The sequence below is a fragment of the Notamacropus eugenii genome, chromosome 2 (genome assembly GCF_028372415.1).
Source record: "Notamacropus eugenii isolate mMacEug1 chromosome 2, mMacEug1.pri_v2, whole genome shotgun sequence".
In the NCBI taxonomy this organism is placed as follows: domain Eukaryota; kingdom Metazoa; phylum Chordata; class Mammalia; order Diprotodontia; family Macropodidae; genus Notamacropus; species Notamacropus eugenii.
The window spans coordinates 439,390,534-439,412,192 of record NC_092873.1 but is presented as its reverse complement, the minus strand read 5'-3'; the positions used below and the strand labels follow the sequence as shown (position 1 = coordinate 439,412,192).

General features: G+C 44.1%; 1 protein-coding gene across 1 annotated transcript in view; it reads left to right on the top strand.

Moving 5' to 3' along the window:
- Positions 1-21,659, top strand: part of IGFN1 (immunoglobulin like and fibronectin type III domain containing 1) — a 90,173-nt gene that overhangs the window by 50,052 nt on the left and 18,462 nt on the right. The window contains exons 3-14 of the mRNA XM_072638177.1: positions 249-371; positions 1,919-2,055; positions 2,623-2,722; positions 3,838-3,882; positions 4,070-4,115; positions 5,526-5,703; positions 7,938-8,051; positions 8,894-9,062; positions 12,600-12,872; positions 13,542-13,751; positions 19,460-19,605; positions 20,038-20,179. Of these exons, the coding sequence (XP_072494278.1) occupies positions 249-371; positions 1,919-2,055; positions 2,623-2,722; positions 3,838-3,882; positions 4,070-4,115; positions 5,526-5,703; positions 7,938-8,051; positions 8,894-9,062; positions 12,600-12,872; positions 13,542-13,751; positions 19,460-19,605; positions 20,038-20,179 (1,683 nt within the window). The remainder of the gene's footprint in view (positions 1-248; positions 372-1,918; positions 2,056-2,622; positions 2,723-3,837; positions 3,883-4,069; positions 4,116-5,525; positions 5,704-7,937; positions 8,052-8,893; positions 9,063-12,599; positions 12,873-13,541; positions 13,752-19,459; positions 19,606-20,037; positions 20,180-21,659) is intronic.

Below are 21,659 nucleotides of genomic sequence, written 5' to 3'. Positions count from 1 at the left end.
TCCATTTTTCTCAGTATCTCTCTGTAGCCCTCCATGCCCACCCTTCTGTGTGACTTTGGGTAAATCACTTGATCTCTCCAGGCTTCTGTAAACAGAGGGTGTTGGATTACATGACCTCTAAGGTTCCTTCCAATTCTAAATCTATGGTCTTAATGGTGAGTATTGAACACCGCTATGTAGAGAAACCTGAACAATCCAGGATGGGGCAGAAAGTGCGGTGAGTTTATTTTTCTTCTCTCCTTCCCCAGGGAAGTCTTTCAAGAAGACCAGCATTCCTGGGGTGACCATCAGGCAGCTGGTGGATGAGATTCCAGAAGGATGTAGCACTCCCAGTTTTGAGCGGAAGCCCGTCACGATGGCTCTGCCAGAAGGTTAGTCTCTCAAAAGGATGCCAGATCCCCAGTGCTATCCCTCAAGCTCACCTCAGCCTCTCAGTCTATGTTCTGGGGGATAATACAGTAGTTACCTTCATGCCTTGGCTTCTTGACACCCTTCCCCAGGCCCTAGAATGTCTCCAAAATCATGATTAGAACTGTTCCTAAGGCCCCAGGAAGGTAGGGTTAGAAAGCAAGGACTTGGATGGACTCCCAGGGTTTTTAGAAACAAGAAATAGAAATACACTGTATTGCTTCACAAGACATTTGAGGGGGGATACAGTTGGGATAATGGTAAAGAAAAGAATAAGTTGACAAAATGAAGAGGGTTAGTGTCTCGTTCCTTCAGTCCTAAAATAGGGGTTAATAGTGAGAGCTGAGTAAATAGCTCCTTACACACACACAAACACACACACACACACACATACACACACATACCTCCCTTGTCTCATCACCACATTGAAAAAAAATAGAACAAGGTATTCTCTCTGCAAGAGAAACATAGATAAAGTGTTTAATTATGGGAGTATCTTTAAACCTTAATAATGGGATATCTTTAAAACAGGAGTATTGCTTGTCAACTGAACCAAAGCTCTTGGCCTACAGAGGCCAGAGCTGAACAGAGCAGAAGAGGATAACTGTGCAGAGACCAAAACAGAAGTTTGCTTTTTGTAGTGAGGGAAATGACTTGCACGCAAGGAGGGGAACTAGACAAATGTGCCCCCGCAGTGGGAGAGTCTGCTTTAGTGTGGGCAAACCTCAATACTTTAATCCATGGCCAGGCAGTGAGCTGTAGCTGTAAATATGAGTGCTAACAGCAACAATGAGACAAGTTTGATTCATAGCAGAGCTTCATGACCAGACTGCAGGTACTTGTCTGTGCTTAGAGAACGCCAGGTGCTGGTTAAAGCAATGCAATAATTACGTGAAACAATTCTGGGATTTTACTGTGATTGAGATCATCCAAAGGGTGAGTGCAAAGGATTGTTGTTATGCCAAGCTTGGGGCACAGCCTGCTTGCTGGGTGTTGGCTCTGAAAACAGGGTGTCTCCTAAGAGTATCTTGACATGCTCTCTCTCTCCTTCCCTTTCCGCCTTCTCTCTATACCTCCTCTTTCTCCCCTGCCCCTCTTTTCTTTCTCTTTCTTCTCTTCCCTCTCTTCTTTTCACCTCCTTCCCCTCTCCTTTCTTTTCTTTTTTCCTTCCTCTTTTCTCCTTGTCCTCTCTCCATTCTCTCTCCCTGTGCTGCCCCTTTTCTTTCTTCCTCTCCTTTCTCTCTTTCCTTCTTGCTCTCATTTTTCCATCCCCCTTCCTCCTTCCCCATTTTTTTCTTTTCTCCCTCCATTTTCTTTAGTCTTTTCCTCTTTCACTTTCCTACTACCCCTCTTTTAATATCCTCCTTTCTTCATATTTCCTCCCTCTCTTTCCCCTTCCTTTTCTCATCTCTCTTTCTTGGCTCCCACTCTGCCTCTCCCACCCCCATTCTCATTCATCCGTCTATCTGCCCTGATTCCTTCCATTCACTTTGGATCTCTCTCTTCTCAGGGAAAAATGCCATCTTCCGGGTTATGGTCTCTGGGAAGCCTAGACCTGAGGTGAAATGGTATCGTACCAATGGCGATCTCAGTGACCCCAACAAGTACAAAATCTCCCAATCTGGAGGCATAGAACATGTGCTCCAGGTAAGGAGACCGGGAATCTTATATTAACCAATGCCCCTTTTCCCCATCTTTTCTGTTCCCTCCCATGTCTCCTCATTCTACCTCCATGCCTCATCTACATACTTAGTAAAGAACCCCCATTGCCAAGAAAAGCAAAAAATATTAAGACATTTCTGGTTGAAAATGAGTCCATTTTACCTCTTATTGTGACCGCTGTTCCTCTAGTTGGAGAGCAGGGACCAAGTAGGGCACCCATAGAGGGGACATATTTTTTACCTGGATTTTTATAGAATACTTAGGCTCCGTTGGTTAAGAATGGAATATCAGCCTTATAAGTAGCAAATTTCCAAGCTTTTCCATCAGTCTTTCCAAGTCTAGACTGACAAAGGGAAAAACTAAACAGCAAATCGTTTGCTGCCTTTCTACTCAGCTGACTTAGTCACCCCCCTGAGTTAGCAGTGAGAGGGCTGTTAGAAGAGGAGTGGAGGAGATGGTCGAATTTTGGCTAAAGGGAAGGGAGAATATATGGTGACTTTTAGAAATCCTAGACAGTTCTATCTGTCTTGTCTCCTGCCTTTTCCCTTTTAGATCAACAAGTTGACAGGAGATGACACAGACACCTACCGATGCTTGGCTGTGAATGAATATGGAGAAGCTATGTGTTCAGCAAAACTCACAGTCATTGAAGGTGAGCTAGTTGTGGCCAGACTTTGACAAATGACAGTACAGAACCAAGGGGCTCTCATCCAATCAGAGTAATCTGGTGATAGCCTCCCATTTTCAATAAGGATGGAGGGGAACAGGCTCTTCTGAACTGAAGTCCAAATTGGAGTGCTTTCCCTAGATATCCTTCCCTAGCTTTATACACAAAGACCTGCCAAATGGATGGGCAGAGAGATCACCATCTTAAGGTCTCTGATAAAACAAAGACAAAAACTAAAGAATCCTAGATTTCCTCAGAGGACCTGGGTTCAATACCAACTTTGCCTCTTATTACTGTGTAACCATTAGAAAATTTCCCCTTTTTTGGGACTCCATTTCCTTATCTTTAAAATAAAGGCATCAGTCCAGGCGACCCCTATAGTCACTTCCAACTCTATGGCTCAGATCTCATGATCTAGTCTCAACACCACAGGACTGAGATGTGAAAACTTAATTGAAGAGACAAGGGGGAATGAAAGGGTTCTTACAGCTATCATTCTATATACCCAGGAATCATAGCTATTTACTTATAAAATAGTTAGAGCATTCAATTTGCATATTATTTACATGACATACACTTTGAAACACATAACTTGCATAATAATTTGAATGATATTCATGAGGTATCTGGAAAGAGCACTAGATTTGGGCAAGAAGACCTGGGTTTTTGTCATGATTTGCCATTCATCTTGGACAGCTTCTTTGCCTTCTATGAGCATCAATTTGCTAATCTGTTCAGTGAGGAGGTTCAACAAAGTCCCTTCTCTAAAGTCCCTTCCAGGTCTAATATGTTCTAATTCTATGGAATCAAAATAAATGAATAACTTCTCTTGCCTACCTTTTCCTTCCTGCCAATCTATGTTTCTCTCCTGAATGCTAATATATTCTGAAAAACAGTAAGACCAAGCCACACTTAGACATGTCTAGCTAAGTGTTTGAGTGTCAAGGCTAATAATTTCTCCAGTTCTTATGAGTAAGAACAAAATATAGGGAAGGAATTGAATTAACACAAAGTTGGTGCCTAAGAAAGACTATTAATGTTGTTAATCTCTGTCTCACTTTTCAATATCTGAATATCTTTCCTCTTTTTGGATGGAGCAGTTGGCTTCCGGAAGAATCGGAAGAGACAGAATGAGCCCCAGGAGGGTATGTTGCTTTGTGGAACAGTTTTCCTGAGATTCTGTGAGTCTTACCCCACCCCCAATTCTGTACCACCCTAAAATCTGGATCCCAGGACCCTCAGCTTCCCTTTTCTTTCCTCTGCACAACACTGTACTAGATTTATGGGTCACCTCACCCCTCTGCAATAATTCCATTCCTTATCCCTCTCCAGACCACAGGAAGGAGCTTATGGACATTCGGAAGATGCTGAGGAAGCGGTGAGTCTGTGCCTGTCCAGGGCTAGTGAGTGTTATCAGCTCACTGTGACAGAGGACAGGTTAGGGCACTGAGATTTTTCTCTGCACCATGATTTTCCCAGGTTACAAATCAAATTGGCAATCAATCCAAGAAGGAAAGTTGGTTCCCATCCTATTTTCCTCTTTCTAAGCATTTAAGCACTCTAAAGACTTAGTGTATGATAGGGTCATAGAATTTGGGGAAGAAAACAATCTAGTGCAGCTTTCTCATTCTACAGATGAGAAAACTGAGACCTACAATAGAGAAATGACTTGTCCAATGTCACAGCTAGTCCCTGGTATCAGACCTAGAATTCAAACTCCAAATCCAAGGATCTTTCCTTTCATTCTCCAAATTCCTGTACCCCAAAGATCCCTATTTAACCCCATTATGCCTTTGCTACCATAGCTCTAAAGAGCTCCATAGGTGCTGCTGATGGTGCGGTGGATAGAGCGCTGGGACTGGAGTCAAATTCTGCCCCAAACACTTACTCACTGTGTGACCCTGAGCAAGTCACTCTGTTTGTCTCTATTTCCTCATCTGTAAAATGGGAATCACAGCAGCCTCAACCTTGCCAGGGTTGTTGTAAGGGTCAAATGAGATCATATTTGTAAAAATTGTTTAGCACAATGCCTGACACATGGTAGACACTATGTAAAGCCTTCTCCTTCAAACATCACTGTTTTTCCCTTCTTTCTCCGTCAACAGATTTTTCAGACTTTTATTTACAAGTTAATTGAACACTAATAATTCAAAAGGATTACCAGAAATCAAAGTTCATCAAAGGGAATCTGAGCAGTACTGCATTTTGTATATCTACTCTGTTTCTGCCTAAGGCCCCTTTGTGACCTCCCTTCTCCCAACCTCTAGTTAGAACGGAAATAATCTTCCCAACACCCCCCACCCCCTACATTCTTGCTGAACCTCTTCCTGTCCCCAGGGCCTTAGATTTAACTCATTTTAAAAATCCTTGGCAAACCTAAGCCAGTCATGGCTGGTTAAGTCTTGGTACAGTGGAAAAATCTCTAGTGACTGCCTCATTAATTTAACTTACAAATCCATCCTCCCATATTGAAGGTCGAGAGCAGTGGTAGAGTGGGAAAAGGGGAAAATGTCATGTCAGGATGATCACATTTTCCTATATCCAAGTCCAATTCTCAGACTCCCCTCAAATATACACACACACACACACACACACACACGTATAATATATATTACATTGTATAAAAAATATTACTCTATATCTACCTATGTACACATACATACTTTTGTGATAGCAACTTTTTCTATAGCTCAACAAGGGAGCTCAGTGGTTCCTGAATTGCCTGCCTGGGACTCATGATTTGGCCTGACCTGGGGAGGTGTCTGACCTTGCCTATGCCTTTCCTTAGGGCACCTCCCCCTACACCAAAGAAGAAGCTGGACCTTGAGCAAGTGTGGCAATTGCTTATGAATTCTGACCGGAAAGACTATGAGCGGATCTGCATGAAATATGGGATTGTAGACTTCAGGGGGATGCTTAGGAAGCTTCAGGAGATGAAAAAGGAGCAGGAAACCAAGATATCTCAGGTACCAGCTTCCCCACCTGTCATCTTAGACTCTCTAGAAGGGGCAACTGATCACCTGAGTCAGAGGACCTGGGTTAATGTTCTGCCTTATGACAACATGTCTGAACCATCTCTTGTGCAAATCCCTGAAGTACAGCAACAACTACCGCTACAACAATAACTCATATGTATAGAGTACTTTTAATATTCGCAGACTAGGGCATGACTAAAATTGCTGAACAACAAAGCCCTGCCATGTTTTGTTATGGAGTAGGAGTCTTCAGGATGATAGAAACCAACTAGTTTCCATCTTCACAAGAAGGAATGATCTTAAATTTCAGTGGATTTTAAGTGGAAAATGGAAAAAAAATTCCTATAAAGTTGGCAAACTTTTAGGATAGGGCAGTTAAGGAGCTTACCACGTCCTTCTCCACTCAAAGTCTACCTGGGAATGAGCAGAGCCAAACTCTCTTTTCTTGAACTTTGGGTTCTGAGTGACAACACCATATCAACCAGCCCTCTATGGTGGGTCCCTCAGAAGTCTGGAGTGTTATGCAAGAGAGTACATTGAATTTGAAATCAGAGGTTTGTTGCTGTTGCTGGTGTTCAGTCATTTCAGTGTGTCTGTCTCTTTGTGACCCCATTTGGGGTTTTCTTGGCAAAGATCGTGAAGTGGTTTGCTATTTCCCTCTCCAAATCATTCTACAGATGAGGAAACTGAGGCTAACAGGGTGAAGTGACTTGCCCACGATCACACAACTATTAAGTGTCTGAGACTGTAATGGAACTCCGATCTCCCTGATTATAGACCTAAGGCTCTGTGCATGATGTTTTGAATATGTGTGGCCTCAGATACATCGAGATCTGGGAAAGACCTTAATTTAGAAAGGCCAAGGTCACCTACTGCATCCTGGAGTCCATCACAAGTCACCTCAACCTTTGTATTGCCACTGGACTTAGATGGCTGGAGGAGAAAGGCTGATGTCTTTATGAAGCTCTGCCCCACTCATATCCAAAACTCACTTGCAAGTCAAGACATCACCCTCTCGAGGTTATAGGTTCTCTCCCAGAAGGAAGGATGAACAAGCCACTTCGCCACCTGGGTCAGAGGGCCTGAGTTCAAACGACTGTCTGTATGCCATTGAACAAGTCACTTAACCTCTTTTGGATTCTGTTTCCATATCTGTGAAGTGAAGGAATTGCAAACTAGATGATTGCTAAGACTCTTTCCAAATCCAGATCCTTTGATCCAGCATCATTCCCTGATAGCCGTTGAGTGAATAAGAATATGGTGGCCTCCTTAACTGCCCCATAAAAAGTTTATCAACTGTATAGGAATCCTCCCCCCTGCCCCAGTTTATACTTAATCATCCACTGAATTTTAAACTCATTTCAACTTGAAAAAAATGGAAAGCAGTTTTTTTTCTATCATCTTGAAAATAATCTTTCGTAGTCCTGAAGATCAACCATCCTTTCTTAGTCTGTGGGCTTCTGATTGAGCAGAGCCTTTAACAAAGCACCCTGCCATGCTGATAAATGTGCATTAAGTACTCATTCCATATAGAATGAATGGATGGATGGGTAGATGGATGAATGGTTAAGTGGATGAATCATGACATATGCTCTGACCACAATGGATCACCTACAACAAAATTTTCCCAAGGCTACAAATCAAATTGACAATTGATGTAAGAGGGAAAGTTGGACCCCATTCTATTTTCTTCTTACTTGACACTTAAGCACTGAAAAGGCCCAAACCCAGTGTATCTTAGAATCATAGAATTTGGGACAGGAAACAATCGTAGTGCAGCTTTCTCATTTACAGATGAGGAAACTGAGACCTAGAATAGAGAAGTGACTTGTCCAAAGTCTCACAGGGAGTCCCAGGAGCAGAGCTGGGATTCAGACTCCAAATTGAAGGGACTTTCCTGTCATTCTCCAAATTCTTATACCCTAAATCTCCCTATATAGCCCCATTACTCTTTTCCTAACATCTCCAGAGAGCTCCATAGAAGTATCCCATTTCTGAGTTCCATGTCTGATTCCCTTAATGGCCTCCTTTGAAACCTTTAGCCAAGTTCTTTCCTTTGATTACCTTCAATTGTCCTAGTAGTGAAATGGAAAGACTGAGTTCTCTGCCCTTGTGTTTTGGGTGGACAAATAACACCAGGGCTAGCTATAAGGAGTATTCTCCATTTCACTAGGGAAAGATCACAAGAAATTCTCTTGGGTTGGTGGGGTTTCTATCTTTCACAGTATGTCAATGCTATCTCCAACTTGAGACACATTAAGGTCACCAAGGATGGACTTGCGACATTTCACCTGGAACTTGATCTCAAGAATTTTGAAAGCAAAATTTACTTGTACAAGGTGAGATTGTCTGGGGTATGAGTGGTCTGAGTCATGCACAGGAGGATTAGATATCTTGGGCCCCTTACTGGAGCAATGCCTGAGCAAACACTTCAAAGATGATCTCCTATGCCTTTGGCTAAATGGAAATCAACAGATCATCTATATTCACTGAAGGGCAGGGGTTACTTAGACATCCCTGATTTCTATAGTTAGAGAAACAGGAGGAGGATGGTGAGAGTGCCCATGATATTTTCACCAACTAGTCTTTGGGAGCTATCAACCCTCATTGATTGAATTGGCAGGATTTAGATAAAGTGGGCACAGTGTATCATTGAATTATTTTGTGGAACTTCAGGGCCTCTGAATACTTTGCAAATATCCCAATTTGAATGACAGGGGTCCTTCCTTTGTATTGTGTTATCCAGATCACTTCAGTCTTTTAGCTCTCACACTTTGTAGGAGCTGCTTGGCCAATAGTTCTGCTTTTGACCTGAGCTGGTGATTCCATTAATAGACACTAGTTTGCATATGATTTACATAGTATTCACTCCTGTTAAAAGTCACAGAAACACTTTGGGTCTATTTTCATCCTACTCTATCCCATTTTCCTTCGACTTCCCCTTCCCGTTCCACTCCTCAACAGATGGCATGGAACCTTTGTACCTTTTTCTCTATTTTACTTCAGTACTAAACTTACAAGTGGCATGCTTCATGGGCAAAGGCCAACTTTTGGGCAAGTAGTAGACACCAGCTGGAGAATTATGAGACTAATTAGGAGCTGGATAAAAGGGGTGGAAGATAATAGCAATGAATTCTTGTTTATTTCATGCTCCCATGCCTCATTCTCCCTCTGCCCAAAGGATGGTGAGATGATTCCCTATGGCTATGGAAATGAGACCAAACACTGTTTGAGGCATCTGGGAAAGCGTTACCATTTCCACATTCAAGACTTGCAACCAGAGGATGCTGGCATCTACCAGGTCAAAGTGGAAGATGTAGAGGTGTTTTCCACTGAATTGGACGCAGATGGTGAGCTATAAACCATATCATTTTTCAATTCACCAAACACTAATTAAGTGACTTCTGTATACCCAGCCCTATGAAAGATGGGACAATAAATATCTTCTACAATACCTCCTCAGGGAGCTTACGTTTTCACTATGGAGAAAAGACATATACACATGAAACAGTTAAATTGACATCAACTAAAATCCTATGTTAATAAGAATCTGTCTCCACCCAGAGCTGAGCGGGAGATGTACTGTTACATGAAAATATTCCTAAGCTCATAGACAATAGAGGGTATATAGTCTAATCCCCTCATTTTGCAGGTGAGGAAACTGAGGACCAAGGTTATAGCCCTCATAAGTGGAAGGGCCATAACTAGAACACAGACTTTCTACCCCCAGTCTAATTCTTTCTCTGAAACTCTAAGTGAAATATGATCTCCTTCCTACCAAACCCCTCCATTCCAAACATTTGTAGAAGGAAAAAAATTGAAGCACTGATACCATGACTCTTTCTTTAAACCAGACATGGACATTAGGTCCCTGGTCAGTATGTAAGAGAGCATGGCTTCTTCCTCTTTCCAAATTCCCTCACCTCTTAATCCCTGGGAGATTCTGGGTACTCAGACTTTAGGACTCTGGGCACTCATAATCAAAAGCAAGATAGGCTTACATGCCACTTAAGAGTACCTATAAGTCACTGCTCTACTCAGAAACTTTCAGAGGTTCTCAATTGTTTTTTGCTTCAAATTAAACCCCTTAGCATGAATTCCATTCAAAGCCTCTTTGTTAGTTTGCTTCCTGTCTCTACCTCTACTATGCATAGAGACATTGCTTCTAATTCCTATGACTTCCTGGCTTTGCTTTTAGCACCAAATCCACCCCCTCCTCCCTATGCCTTGGGCACAACTCACCTCTCTAGTTGCCTGCCTTCCTTTATGCAAGTCATTACATAGTTTGGGTTGGCCTTCCAATTTATCTCATTAAGTCATGTCTCCTTCTCTAATCTGGACTGGGTAGAAGTACATCTTAGGAGGGGCTGGGGATGAGAATGGGAAGATTTGAACACCTTTGAGGATATCTATTGATGGCTGAAGGCTGAGCAGGGGAGGACAGAATTCAAGTCACCCAAAGTGCCCAATATAGGCCCCTGAAGTCTTGGGCATAGGATCTTAGCTGGAACAACTCTTCAGACTCAATGACCCCATTTTACAGATGAGGAAACTGAGACTAAATTGAATTATTTATCCAACATCACAAGCTAGTTGCCTATCCTCTCTGGCAAATGAAAAGTTACTATAGGGTCATAAGAATATATTGGGGGTGGGAAGTAGAGGATTAGAGGTGGGGAAGGAGGGAAACTTATCTTTGAAACATCTGTGTGATCTGGGGGTTTATCTCAAATTTCTTTTTTTTTTTAAATTTATTTATTTAACTTTTAACATTCATTTTCACAAAATTTTGGGTTACAAATTTTCTCCCCTCCCCCACCCCAAAACACTGAGCATTCTAATTGCCCCTATCACCAATCTGCCCTCTCTTCTAACATCCCTCCCTTCCCTTATCCCCATCTTCTCTTTTGTCCTGTAGGGCCAGATAACTTTCTATACCCCATTCCCTGTATTTCTTATTTCCTAGTAGCAAGAACAGTACTCAACAGTTGTTCCTAAAACTTTGAGTTCCAACTTCTCTTCAACCCTCCCTCCCCACCCATTCCCTTTGGGAAGGCAAGCAATTCAATATAGGCCATATCTGTGTAGTTTTGCAAATGACTTCCATAATAGTCGTGTTGTGTAAGACTAACTATATTTCCCTCCATCCTATCCTGCCCCCTATTGCTTCTATTCTCTCTTTTGATCTTGTTCCTCCCCAAGAGTGTTGACTTCAAATTGCTCCCTCCTCCCATTGCCGTCCCTTTCATCATCCACCCCACCCTGCTTATCCCCTTCTCCCCCACTTTCCTGTATTGTAAGATAGGTTTTCATACCAAAATGAGTGTGCATTTTATTCCTTCCTTTAGTGGAATGTGATGAGAGTAAACTTCATGTTTTTCTCTCACCTCCCCTCTTTTTCCCTCCACTAAAAAGTCTTTTGCTTGCCTCTTTTATGAGAGATAATTTGCCCCATTCCATTTCTCCCTTTCTCCTCCCAATATATTTCTCTCTCACCAATTAATTTCATTTTTTTAAGATATGATCCCATCCTATTCAATTCACTCTGCGCTGTGTGTGTGTGTGTGTGTGTGTGTGTGTGTGTGTGTAATCCCACCAACTACCCAGATACTGAAAAGTTTCAAGAGTTACAAATATTGTCTTTCCATGTAGGAATGTAAACAGTTCAATTTTAGTAAGTCCCTTATGATTTCTCTTTGCTGTTTACCTTTTCATGTTTCTCTTCATTCTTGTGTTTGAAAGTCAAATTTTCTTTTCAGTTCTGGTCTTTTCATCAAGAATGCTTGAAAGTCCTTTATTTCATTGAAAGACCACATTTTTCCCTGAAGTATTATACTCAGTTTTGCAGGGTAGGTGATTCTTGGTTTTAGTCCTAGTTCCTTTGACTTCTGGAATATCATATTCCATGCCTTTCGATTCTTTAATGTAGGAGCTGCTAGATCTTATGTTGTCCTGATTATATTTCCACAATACTTGAATTGTTTCTTTCTAGCTGCTTGCAATATTTTCTCCTTGACCTGGGAACTCTGGAATTTGGCCACAGTGTTCCTAGGAGTTTCTCTTTTTGTATCTCTTTCAGGCAGTGATTGGTGGATTCCTTGAATACTTATTTTACCCTCTAGTTCTAGAATCTCAGGGCAGTTTTCCTTGATAATTTCATGAAAGATGATGTCTAGGCTCTTTTTTTGATCATGGCTTTCAGGTAGTCCCATAATTTTTAAATTGTCTCTCCTGGATCTATTTTCCAGGTCAGTTGTTTTTCCAATGAGATATTTCACATTATCTTCCATTTTTTTCATTCTTTTGGTTTTGTTTTGTGATTTCTTCGTTTCTCATAAAGTCATTAGCCTTCATCTGTTCCATTCTAAGTTTTAAAGAACTATTTTCTTCAGTGAGCTTTTGGACCTCCTTTTCCATTTGGCTAATTCTGCTTTTTAAAGCATTCTTCTCCTCACTGGCTTTTTGAACCTCTCTTGGCAATTAAGTTAGCCTATTTTTCAAGGTGTTATTTTCTTCAGCATTTTTTGGGGTCTCCTTTAGCAAGGTGTTGACCTGCTTTTCATGCTTTTCTTGCATCTGTCTCATTTCTCTTCCCAGCTTTTCCTCTACCTCTCTAACTTGATTTTCAAAATCTTTTTTGAGCTCTTCCATGGTCTGAGCCCACTGAATATTTATTTTGGATGTTTGGGATACAGAAGCCTTGACTTCTATGTCTTTCCCTGATGGTAAGCATTGTTCTTCCTTATCTGAAAGGATGGGAGGAGATATCTGTTTACCAAGAAAGTAACCTTCTATGGTCTTACTTTTTTTCCCTTTTCTGGGCATTTTCCCATCCAGTTACTTGACTTCTCTCAAATTTCTACTTATTCTGTCTTGTTTCTTTGCAGACATCCCTGCCAGGGTTGTGAATCCTCTGGTTGAAACTCAGTGCAAGGTGCAGGAAGATGCTGTATTTGAATGCACCCTTTCCAGTTCCTGCCCACATGCCTTCTGGCAGTTTCAGCACAAGCCCCTCCTGCCCAGTGATAAGTATGAGGTGTCTGTGTCTCCTGATGGCCTGACCCACCGGCTGGTGGTGAGAGGGGCCCAACATTCAGACATGGGTCTTTACTCTCTTGGCACAGGTCTCCATTCTACTCAAGCTTGGTTGGTGGTGAAAGGTGAGACTGTCAATGCTGGGTCTCACAAGCTCCTGTTACATCTTATTTACCACTGGAGAGATCCAATTTTAGAGCTAGATTCAGCCTGGGGAGGACAGGACCATGGACAGATAGGGGATATGGGACTGAGATCTCCCACTATAACCAGATTGCCTCCTCAGCTAGGGAAATGGAGACTTTTCAAGGTGTTAAGCAGGGTTTGGCTTTTATTCTTAAATGGGAGTGCCATTGAATACATTAGAACCAATCAATCAACAAGTATTTATAAATGCCAAGTACTGTGCTAGTCACTGATGATCCTAAACTGGGTCTCCTCAAGGCTATACCATTTCTGCTTGGTCCCAGAGGGCAAAGAATGGGTAGAAGTTATAGATAAACTTAAGTTCTATGTAAAGAAAAGCTTTCACATAAATGAGAGTAATCTCCCCAATGGAGTAGGCTGAGGATACTTGTCAGACTTGTTGCAGAGGGAATTCCTATTCAGATATATTTTGGAGAAGATGACCTCAAAGGTCCTTTCCAACTCCAACATTGTTATCTCCCTGATGCAGAAGGATGGGTGGATTGTTGGAGGTGGGAAGTTTGTGAATCCATATAATGGGGATTTGGGTCTTTTCTTCCTGTAAAAATATGACTTTGATGTTCTACCCAACAACTATTTCCTGGAAGGTGAGAAGGACAAAGATTTCCTGCCTTCAAGAAAGGGAAAGACAGATGATGATGACAACAATGGAGGAAATAGGCTTCAAGCTGAAGAATCCCAGTTTTCAGACATCCAGGATTCAGGGAAACTCATAAAGGAAGTGAAACCAGAGGACTGGAGTTACCTGGAAGGATCTGTCAGAGATGATGGTCTCCCCTGTGGTCACATCACAGGTGGTCCCAGAGGACATAATGATTCCCCCATGGACAAAGAAGGAATTTCTGATCTCACCTGGGACCTGGATAAGGGGACAGAGAGACAGAAGGGATTTTACAAAGCAGAGGGAAGTAGAGATGACTCCATGGAAGGAAACCAGCTCTCTAGAGTTGGTGGTCAGGGAGAAAGCTTCCCAGGGAGATATGGGCTACAGGGAGATGGTTGGGAAAGTGGAATGGAGTTCATGTTAGGACCACAGCAAGGCAGTGGTCGAGATAAGGGTGAGGTGAGACAATGGGAGGCAGGAGAGAGTTGGGAGGCAGGTTCTGGAGGTCTTCAGGGCAGAGGATGGGGAAGTAGCTTGGAAGGAGAGGAGAATAGGGGGGACAGCGGAGGGCAGCTGGGAAATTGTAGCCAGGGAAATATAAAGAATACCAAGTTGGGGCTTGGGACAGGACAGAGGAGCTTGTCTACTTCTCAGACCAGTCCAACAGGGTCTTGGAGAAAAGGGGGAATGAGTTCAGAGGCTGATGATAATTTGGAGTTGGAGGGTAGGGATGACTCTGGCTCTAAAAGTGGACAGTACAGGTCTCCCTGCTTTGGAGAGACAGGGAAGAAACAGGACCAGGGGACTGGACAAGGTGGTGATAGTTACGGAGATGGAAGGCCTGAAGCATGGGAATCTCTAGGTTGGGGTAAAGGCAGTGGAGAAAAATTAAGGGACTTTCAGGCTCAGAGATCATCTCTTAGCAAGGAATCTTTCTTAGGACAAAAGGGTTTGAGGGAGGAAGCTTATGGGTCACTAGAAGAAGTAGATTATGAGTCTAGGTTAGGGGAGCAAGAATCTCTTGGGAAGGATTCCAGTTTTAGGAGGACAAGATTTAAAGCTGATCCTTGGACCTTAGGGTCTGATGGAGATGAGGGAACTGGGAACAGTGCAGGGGCCTTGCAGGAATTTAAAGGAAGAGGATTGGGTTCTAGAGATAGTCATGGAACAGCAAAGTCCCTGGTTGGGGAACCATTAGGAGAAAACTCCAAAGAATTGGGGTATCTCCAGGACTGGCCAGAAAGCCAGAGGGGAGCAGGATATGGAGATGATGGAGTGGAATCTGAGGGCATGATGAGCTACTGGGATAACAAAAGTTTCAACCTCAGAAAAAATGGGTCTAAAGATGACTTAGGAGCCTCGAGAATAATGGGGTCTGGGCAAAGGGAAAGGGAGGGAGTTGGTGCTAAGGTAGGTGAGTTAATGGGTTCTAAGAGAGAGACAGGCTATGGGGATGGGCTCAGAGACCACAGAACAATGGATAAGGATGGTTATGAAAGTGGCTTAGGAGACCTGGGAACTCAGAGGTATGGAAGTGAGAGAGATAATAGGGATGGGTTAGAGGGTTCCCAGAGAATGAGGTCTAGTTATGGAGCCAGTTTAAAAGATGGTTCAGGAGATGGAAGAATGAAAGGCCCTGGTGGTGAGGATGGTTATACAAGTGGCTTAGAGGGTCCTGGGAGAATAGAATCAGAGAATATAGAAAATAATAGATATCGTTTAGGGAGTCCTAGGAGAAGAGGACCAGGGGGTGAAGGAAGTTTCACAGGTAATTTAGAAGGTTATGGGAATGACTTTGGGGGTTCTGGAAGAACAGTATCAGGGAAGGAGGAAGGTTATAGGGTTGGCTTAGGAGGTCCTGGGGGAATAGGGTCAATGGGTGAGGGGAATTATAAGGGCGATTTAGAAGGTCCGGGGGTTTGGGGGTCATGGAGTGAAGGAGGTTATGGAGGTAACTCTGGGGATCTGGGGGGAATGGGATCAGGGGGTGAGGGAGGCCATAGAAGTAGCTCAGGGGGGCCCCAGGGAATGGGGTCAAGAAGTAAGGAAAGTTATGAAGGTGGTTTAGGGCATCCTGGAGAAATGGGGTTAGAGGGTGAGGGAGATTATTGGGGTGGTTTAGAAAGTCCTAGGGGGATAGGGTCAGGGGGTAAGGGAGGTCATGGGAGTAGTTTAAGAGGTCCTGAAGGAATTGGGTCAGAGGTTGAGGGAGGACATAGGGGTGGTTTAGAGGATCCTAGGAGAATGGGGTCAGAGGGTAATAGAGTTTACAAAAGTGGTTTAGGAAATTCTGGAAGAATAAGGTCAGAGGTGGAGGGAGATTATGGAGGTGATTCAGAGCATCCTGGGGGAACAGGGTCAGGGGGGAAAGGAGGCTATGGGGACAGTTTAGGGGGCCCTGGGGGAATGGGATTGGGGGGAAAGGGAGGCTATGGGGACAGCTTAGGGGGTACTGGGGGAATAGGGTCAGGGGGGAAGGGAGGCTATGGGGATAGCTTAGGGGGTCCTGGGGGAATAGGATTGGGGGGAAAGGGAGGCTATGGGGACAGCTTAGGGGGTCCTGGGGGAATAGGGTCAGGGGGAAAGGGAGACTATGGAAGTAGTTTAAGGGATGCTGGAGGAATAAGATCAGAGGTTGAGGGAGATTATGGAGGTGGTGCAGGGTATCCTGAAAGAATGGGGTCAGGGGGTAAGGGAGGTTATATAGGTGACTCAGAGGATCCTAGGGGGATGGGATCTGGTTTGGGGGCAGGATATAAGAATGGCTTAGGGGTTTCTCAGGGAATGGTATTTGGAAAGGGTGATAGTTTCAGAAATAATTCAAGGGTTCCAGGCATAACAGAACCAAAGGATGAAATAGGACATGGGGACAGATCCAGAGATCAAGGGACAATAGGATCTTCAGGAAAGAGTGGTTTGGGGGATAGGAGAGGAAGCCCAGGGAGAGTAGGTTCTATTGGTGGATTTAGTCCTGGAGTCCTTGGGACAATTGGGTCTAAAGGGGAAGGAGGTGTTGAAGATAGGTCAGGGGGCTCAGGAGGAATGAAGTCTTGGGATGAGGATGATTATGGGGAGGGATTTGGAGACTTGGAAGCTTTGAAAGCTGATGGGAAGGTAGGTTATGGGCATAGCTCTGACAGCCTAGAAGCAGTGGAGCTTGGTTCAGGAGCAGGGTCTAGGAAGGCTTCAATGGGACTAAAGCCGCAGAGGCCTGGGGACAGGGGGAATTGTAGGGATGGGTTTAGAGGCCCTTGTGCTATGGATTCTGGGGCTGGAGCTAGTTATTGGGATGATTCCAGGAGCTCCAAAGTGATGTCATCTGAAGATGGCACTGGTCCTGAGGGTCTAGGACCCTGTGGGTTGGGACAGGGGGCAAGTTATGGGGATAGATCAGAAATTTCAGGACTTCTCAGAGCTAGAGGCAAAGAAGGGTATGATGAAGAGTCAAGAGATTTCATGGATCAGGGGTCAAAGTATGAAGGAGATTATAGAGAAGGTTTAGGTGGGAAAATGGGATTAGAAGGTGAGGCAGATAATAGAGGTGGTTTAAGGGGACCTGGAGGAAAGGAGTCAAGTGGTGAAGCAGGTGATAAGGGTACTTTAGGGGGTTCTTGGGGAAAGGGAACAGGAGCTCAAGGAGGTTATAAAGATGACTTAGGTGTTCATGGGAGAATGGGGTTACCAGGAAAGGAAAGACACAAAAATGACTTAAAAGATTCCAGGAGAATGGGGTCTGGGGCTGAGGGAAATTTTGGTGGTAGCCCAGGGAGTTCTGGAGCATTGGAGTCATTGGATAGACTAGGAAATGGGGACAAGTCCAGAGTCAAAGGGGAGATAGAGCCTCGTCAGGGCAAGGTTCCAGGGCTGTCTGGGGTTGGAGCAGGTTATATGGATGAACCAATGGGAGGCAAAGTAATGGGATCCATGAATGGAGCAGGTCACGGTTATGGGAATGGCTCTGAGGTTCCTGGAGGAATAGGGTCTGGGGTTGGGACAGCATATGGTTCTAGGGTCTCTGGGGTGAAGGAATCTTGGGATGGGAAAGATTTCCTTCCTGGTCAGTCAGATTCCAGAGATGGCCCTGGATGCCCAGGGGAATCAGGAGACCTACGTTATGTAGGAGGGAGATCAGGAACTGAAGGATGGCAGGATGGTCAGGAACCCCAGGCATATCCAGGAAACAGAGAATTCCTTGGCAGAGAAGGATTGCCTGCAGATAGAACTGCTGGTCTAGGTATTGAGCTTGGGAAAGATGCCAGCCAGGACGCTAGAAGAACTTCAAAAGGAGAGCATGGGGACAGAGCTGATGGCCAAGGAGGACTAGGATATCAGAGAAATGGGACATCACTGGGTGGCCCAGAGACAGGAAAAGAAAAACAGAACTCAAATATTTCAAGTTGGGGTCAGGATACACACTCCAGGCAGGGAGAAGAGAACATTTATGCTAGAGCAGGAAGCCAGGGGACAGGGGATACTCGAATAGGTGGCAAGAATAGCCTAGGGCCAGGCCATTGTGGAGTTAGTGTCAAGAACAGACACCAAGGCTCAGGGGTACAAAGTACCATTAATGGAATCCAGGATGTTCTGAATGGAACAAGGGGTTATGATTCCCGTGATGGCAGGATGTTTGTGTCTGGCCAAGCAGAAGCTGGCGGATGGGGTGAGGCAGGATCCCTGGATGGCAGAGAGGAAGCCTCTGGAGGTTCAGAGCACTCAGGTGTGCTGAAGGGAATGAATTCTAGTCAATGGAGAGATAGTGTTGCTAATGGTGTCCAACAGTCAGAGATGGAGGGAGGTCTGAAAAGCCAAGATAGAGGGAAAAGCTATGGGGACAAATCAGAGGGAAGTAGGGATCCAGGGTCTATGTTGGGCATAGGGCTAGGGTTGGATGGCAAAGGTCCAACAGGAACAGGAGGGAATCTGAAGTCTCTGGATGGCAAAAATATTAGGCCAGAAGGTCCAGGGTCCCTGGGAAATTATGAGAGGAAGGAGGGGGAAGGGACCTCCCCATCTAGCTGGGGAGGAAAGACTGGGAGGACAGGAACTAAGGGTGTTGATGGATCAGAGGGGCAGGAGTCCCAGGTATGGAATGAGTCACAAGCTGAGTTAGGAGCTAGGAAAGGAATTTCAGGCAGACGGAAGTCTGGGGAAGGAAAGGTTTGGGGATCAAGATATGGAACCGAGAGCACAAAGCTCCCAGGAGAACCTCAAAAAGGAGACTGGAGCAGGGATTCCATGGGACAAGAGGGCAACAGGAAAGATGGTTTGGACAGAATTTCAACTTCCCCAAGGCCAAGATACAGAAAACAGCAAGGCAGAGGCAATTTCTTTGAGGAAGCCCAAGGTATGTATTTGCCCGTTGGCCTCCCATTGGGGTAGAGGTTGACTTCTGAGAGAGACTGGGTTACTGGGAATTAGGATGTTGTTCCCAGCACAAGTGGAGAGAACTCTAGTCTACTCTTTCACTGTCAGTGATCAAATAAATTGACTTTTCAAATAAAGGGGAGATTCTTCCCTGATCCTCTTGTCCTCACAAAGATAGGATCCTGGCTCTAAAGTGCCTTAAGTTAATTTTTGACATGATTGTTTTCCAAACCTCTGTCACTTAAGCTATTTGATGACAACCACTTCCCCCCTCATCTGTGGGTTATTCTGCATCTCATTGCCTTTTATTAATTTAGCTGGTGAGTTCTCCAAAATTCCCTCCTCTTACCTTTACTGTCCCCTAGTCTAAGAAATTGGCAACTTGGTTTCTGCCCTGTGGTCTCTGCTGGTGGCATTGGTACCAGAAGCCTTCAGATGTTTCTAGAGGGACTGTTGTCAGTCTTCCAAATGTTAGATATGGGAACTGGGAAACTAATCTGGGCCAGCTTTGTGCCTGGCTCTTACTCTGTGCCTCAGAACCTTCCCTTGTCTGTCTGGTACCATCAGGTCGCTTCTCCCAGGGACTAGCTGACATAGAAGCCAAGAAAGGGGAAGAAACTGTGTTCTCTTGTACCCTGACCGGAGACCTGGTACCTGGTGCCTGGTTCAAGGATGGAGTGAAGGTACCTGACCCCTTATTCCTTGGTGGTACAAAAAAGCCAGATTGGGGAGGGAAAGAAAGTTTCACCTTATGAAAACATTCTTCAAAGAAGCAATGGTGTGGGAGTGGGAACCCCAGATTCTAGTCTTAGCCCTGCCATTATCTGCAGGACCTTGAGCAAATCCCTTTTTTTCTCTTGTGGCCTTAAGGTTGCTCTGTAAAATGAGGGTGTTAGATTAGATGATCTCTAAAGTTTCCTTGTCTTGTAACTAACTTCTTGAGTATATTTTAAATGGGATTTTATTTGTAGCACTTAAATATTTACATGCCAGGCAATGAAGGAAGCTTTACTCTTTCACACATATGGGGCTGGGACAGCTGGATAGCCAGACTTGGGGAAGGGGTGGGAAACAGATGCAGTGTGATTTTCTCCTACTGTGGTTCTTGCTACCAGCTCACTGCCCAAGATGGGGTCATCTTTGAGCAAGATGGCCCCAATTACAGACTCCGAATACCCGAAGTGCAGGAGACCCAGGCTGGAAAATACATGTTTGCAGCTGGGGATGACATGAGTGAGGCCACTCTGACCATCCGAGGTGAGGTCCCACCCCCACCATTTACCCTTGCCCAGGCTGCTTTCAGACTAAAACCTCAAACCCAAACCAAACCCCAAACTCGGCAAACCCATCTTAGCTGGCTTTAATGATAGATTATCTTTGACTGGTGTTCAATTCCAAAGGTGCCCCCTAAGTTGCCCCAGCCTTCTTCTAGGGGTCTTCCTCCTCTAGCTCCCAGTGTGGGTTCAGATAAGGTAGGCCTTACAGATTTCTTTTAGAATTATCCTGAATTGAACAGAAGCAACAGGAAAAATCTGTGACAATCCCCTGCCAACACTCAAACCGCACAATATATGGGAGTAAACATATGGAAGTGTATGTACATATACAAGTAACTTGGGTTATCTGCTTTTTGGGGTTATCTACCTCACTATTCTACTCTATTGGCTGAGTATCAACTGAGAGTTGACTATTGAATGATAGAGAGCTAACTGTGGAGTCATAGAACTTGAGTATGAATCCTGGTTCTGTCACCACTCTTGTAGCCTTGGGCAAAACACTTCACGTTTCTCGGTCTCGGTTTCTTAATCTATAAAATGGGGGGGGAGGGGTTTGAATGTTTAACAACTGGCTCTCAAAAAAAATCTATCCATGATGTACTTTTAAGTTTAATCTGCATCATTAACACTTTCTCCATCACTTTATTAAATCTAGATAATCGACTACAACAATAAATCAAACCCGGATTTGTAGTGTTTGCAGGTTACTGAGGTGTAAATGCTTACGGTGAAAATCTGGCAATCAGTTAGCCGGTCAGAGCAGGATCCAGTAAACCACCAGACTAGGTGACTTCAAAGACCTCTTCCAAGTCAATATCTATAAACCTAAACCCAGATCTAGGCTTCTCTCATTCAAAGCCTTCGTTGTTGAGCTGGTTATCACTCAAAGATGTGGGCCCATAGACCATCTCAAGTGTTGTAAATCTTCTTTAGCATAGTCTCAAATGTTTAGACCCATAGACCATCTCAAGTGTTCTAAACTTTTTTTTAGAATAGTACCAAATTCCTGCTCAGCTGGAAAAGATTCTTTGGCTTTAAAGTCCTTCTAGTAAAGGCAAGTCAGGGCCTCAATTTCTCTATCTGTAAAATGTATGAGTTTCCCTAGATGAGTCTCTGAATCCCCTGAAACTTTTATCTAATCATTTTATAACTTCCTCCATTCTATTTTATCATATCCTACCTATCTAGCTTCAATCTTTCATGATTAAGCCAAAGCCTATTTATTTATCTCTCTAGTTGCTCAGGGGTCAGCTGGCCTCTGCTTACTGTGATAGTCCTTGTTACTGTCTTCCCCTAACCCCCATACTGTAGCCCCTGATCTCCCTTCCTTTCCATAACACAAGTCCCCACAACCACAATCCACATTTACACAGTTCTCTAGGCTTTGCTCACAACTACCCTGTGAGACAGAACATTGTCCCTTTCTTCTTGGGACTGATTTCCTTGCCCAGAGCTGTGCC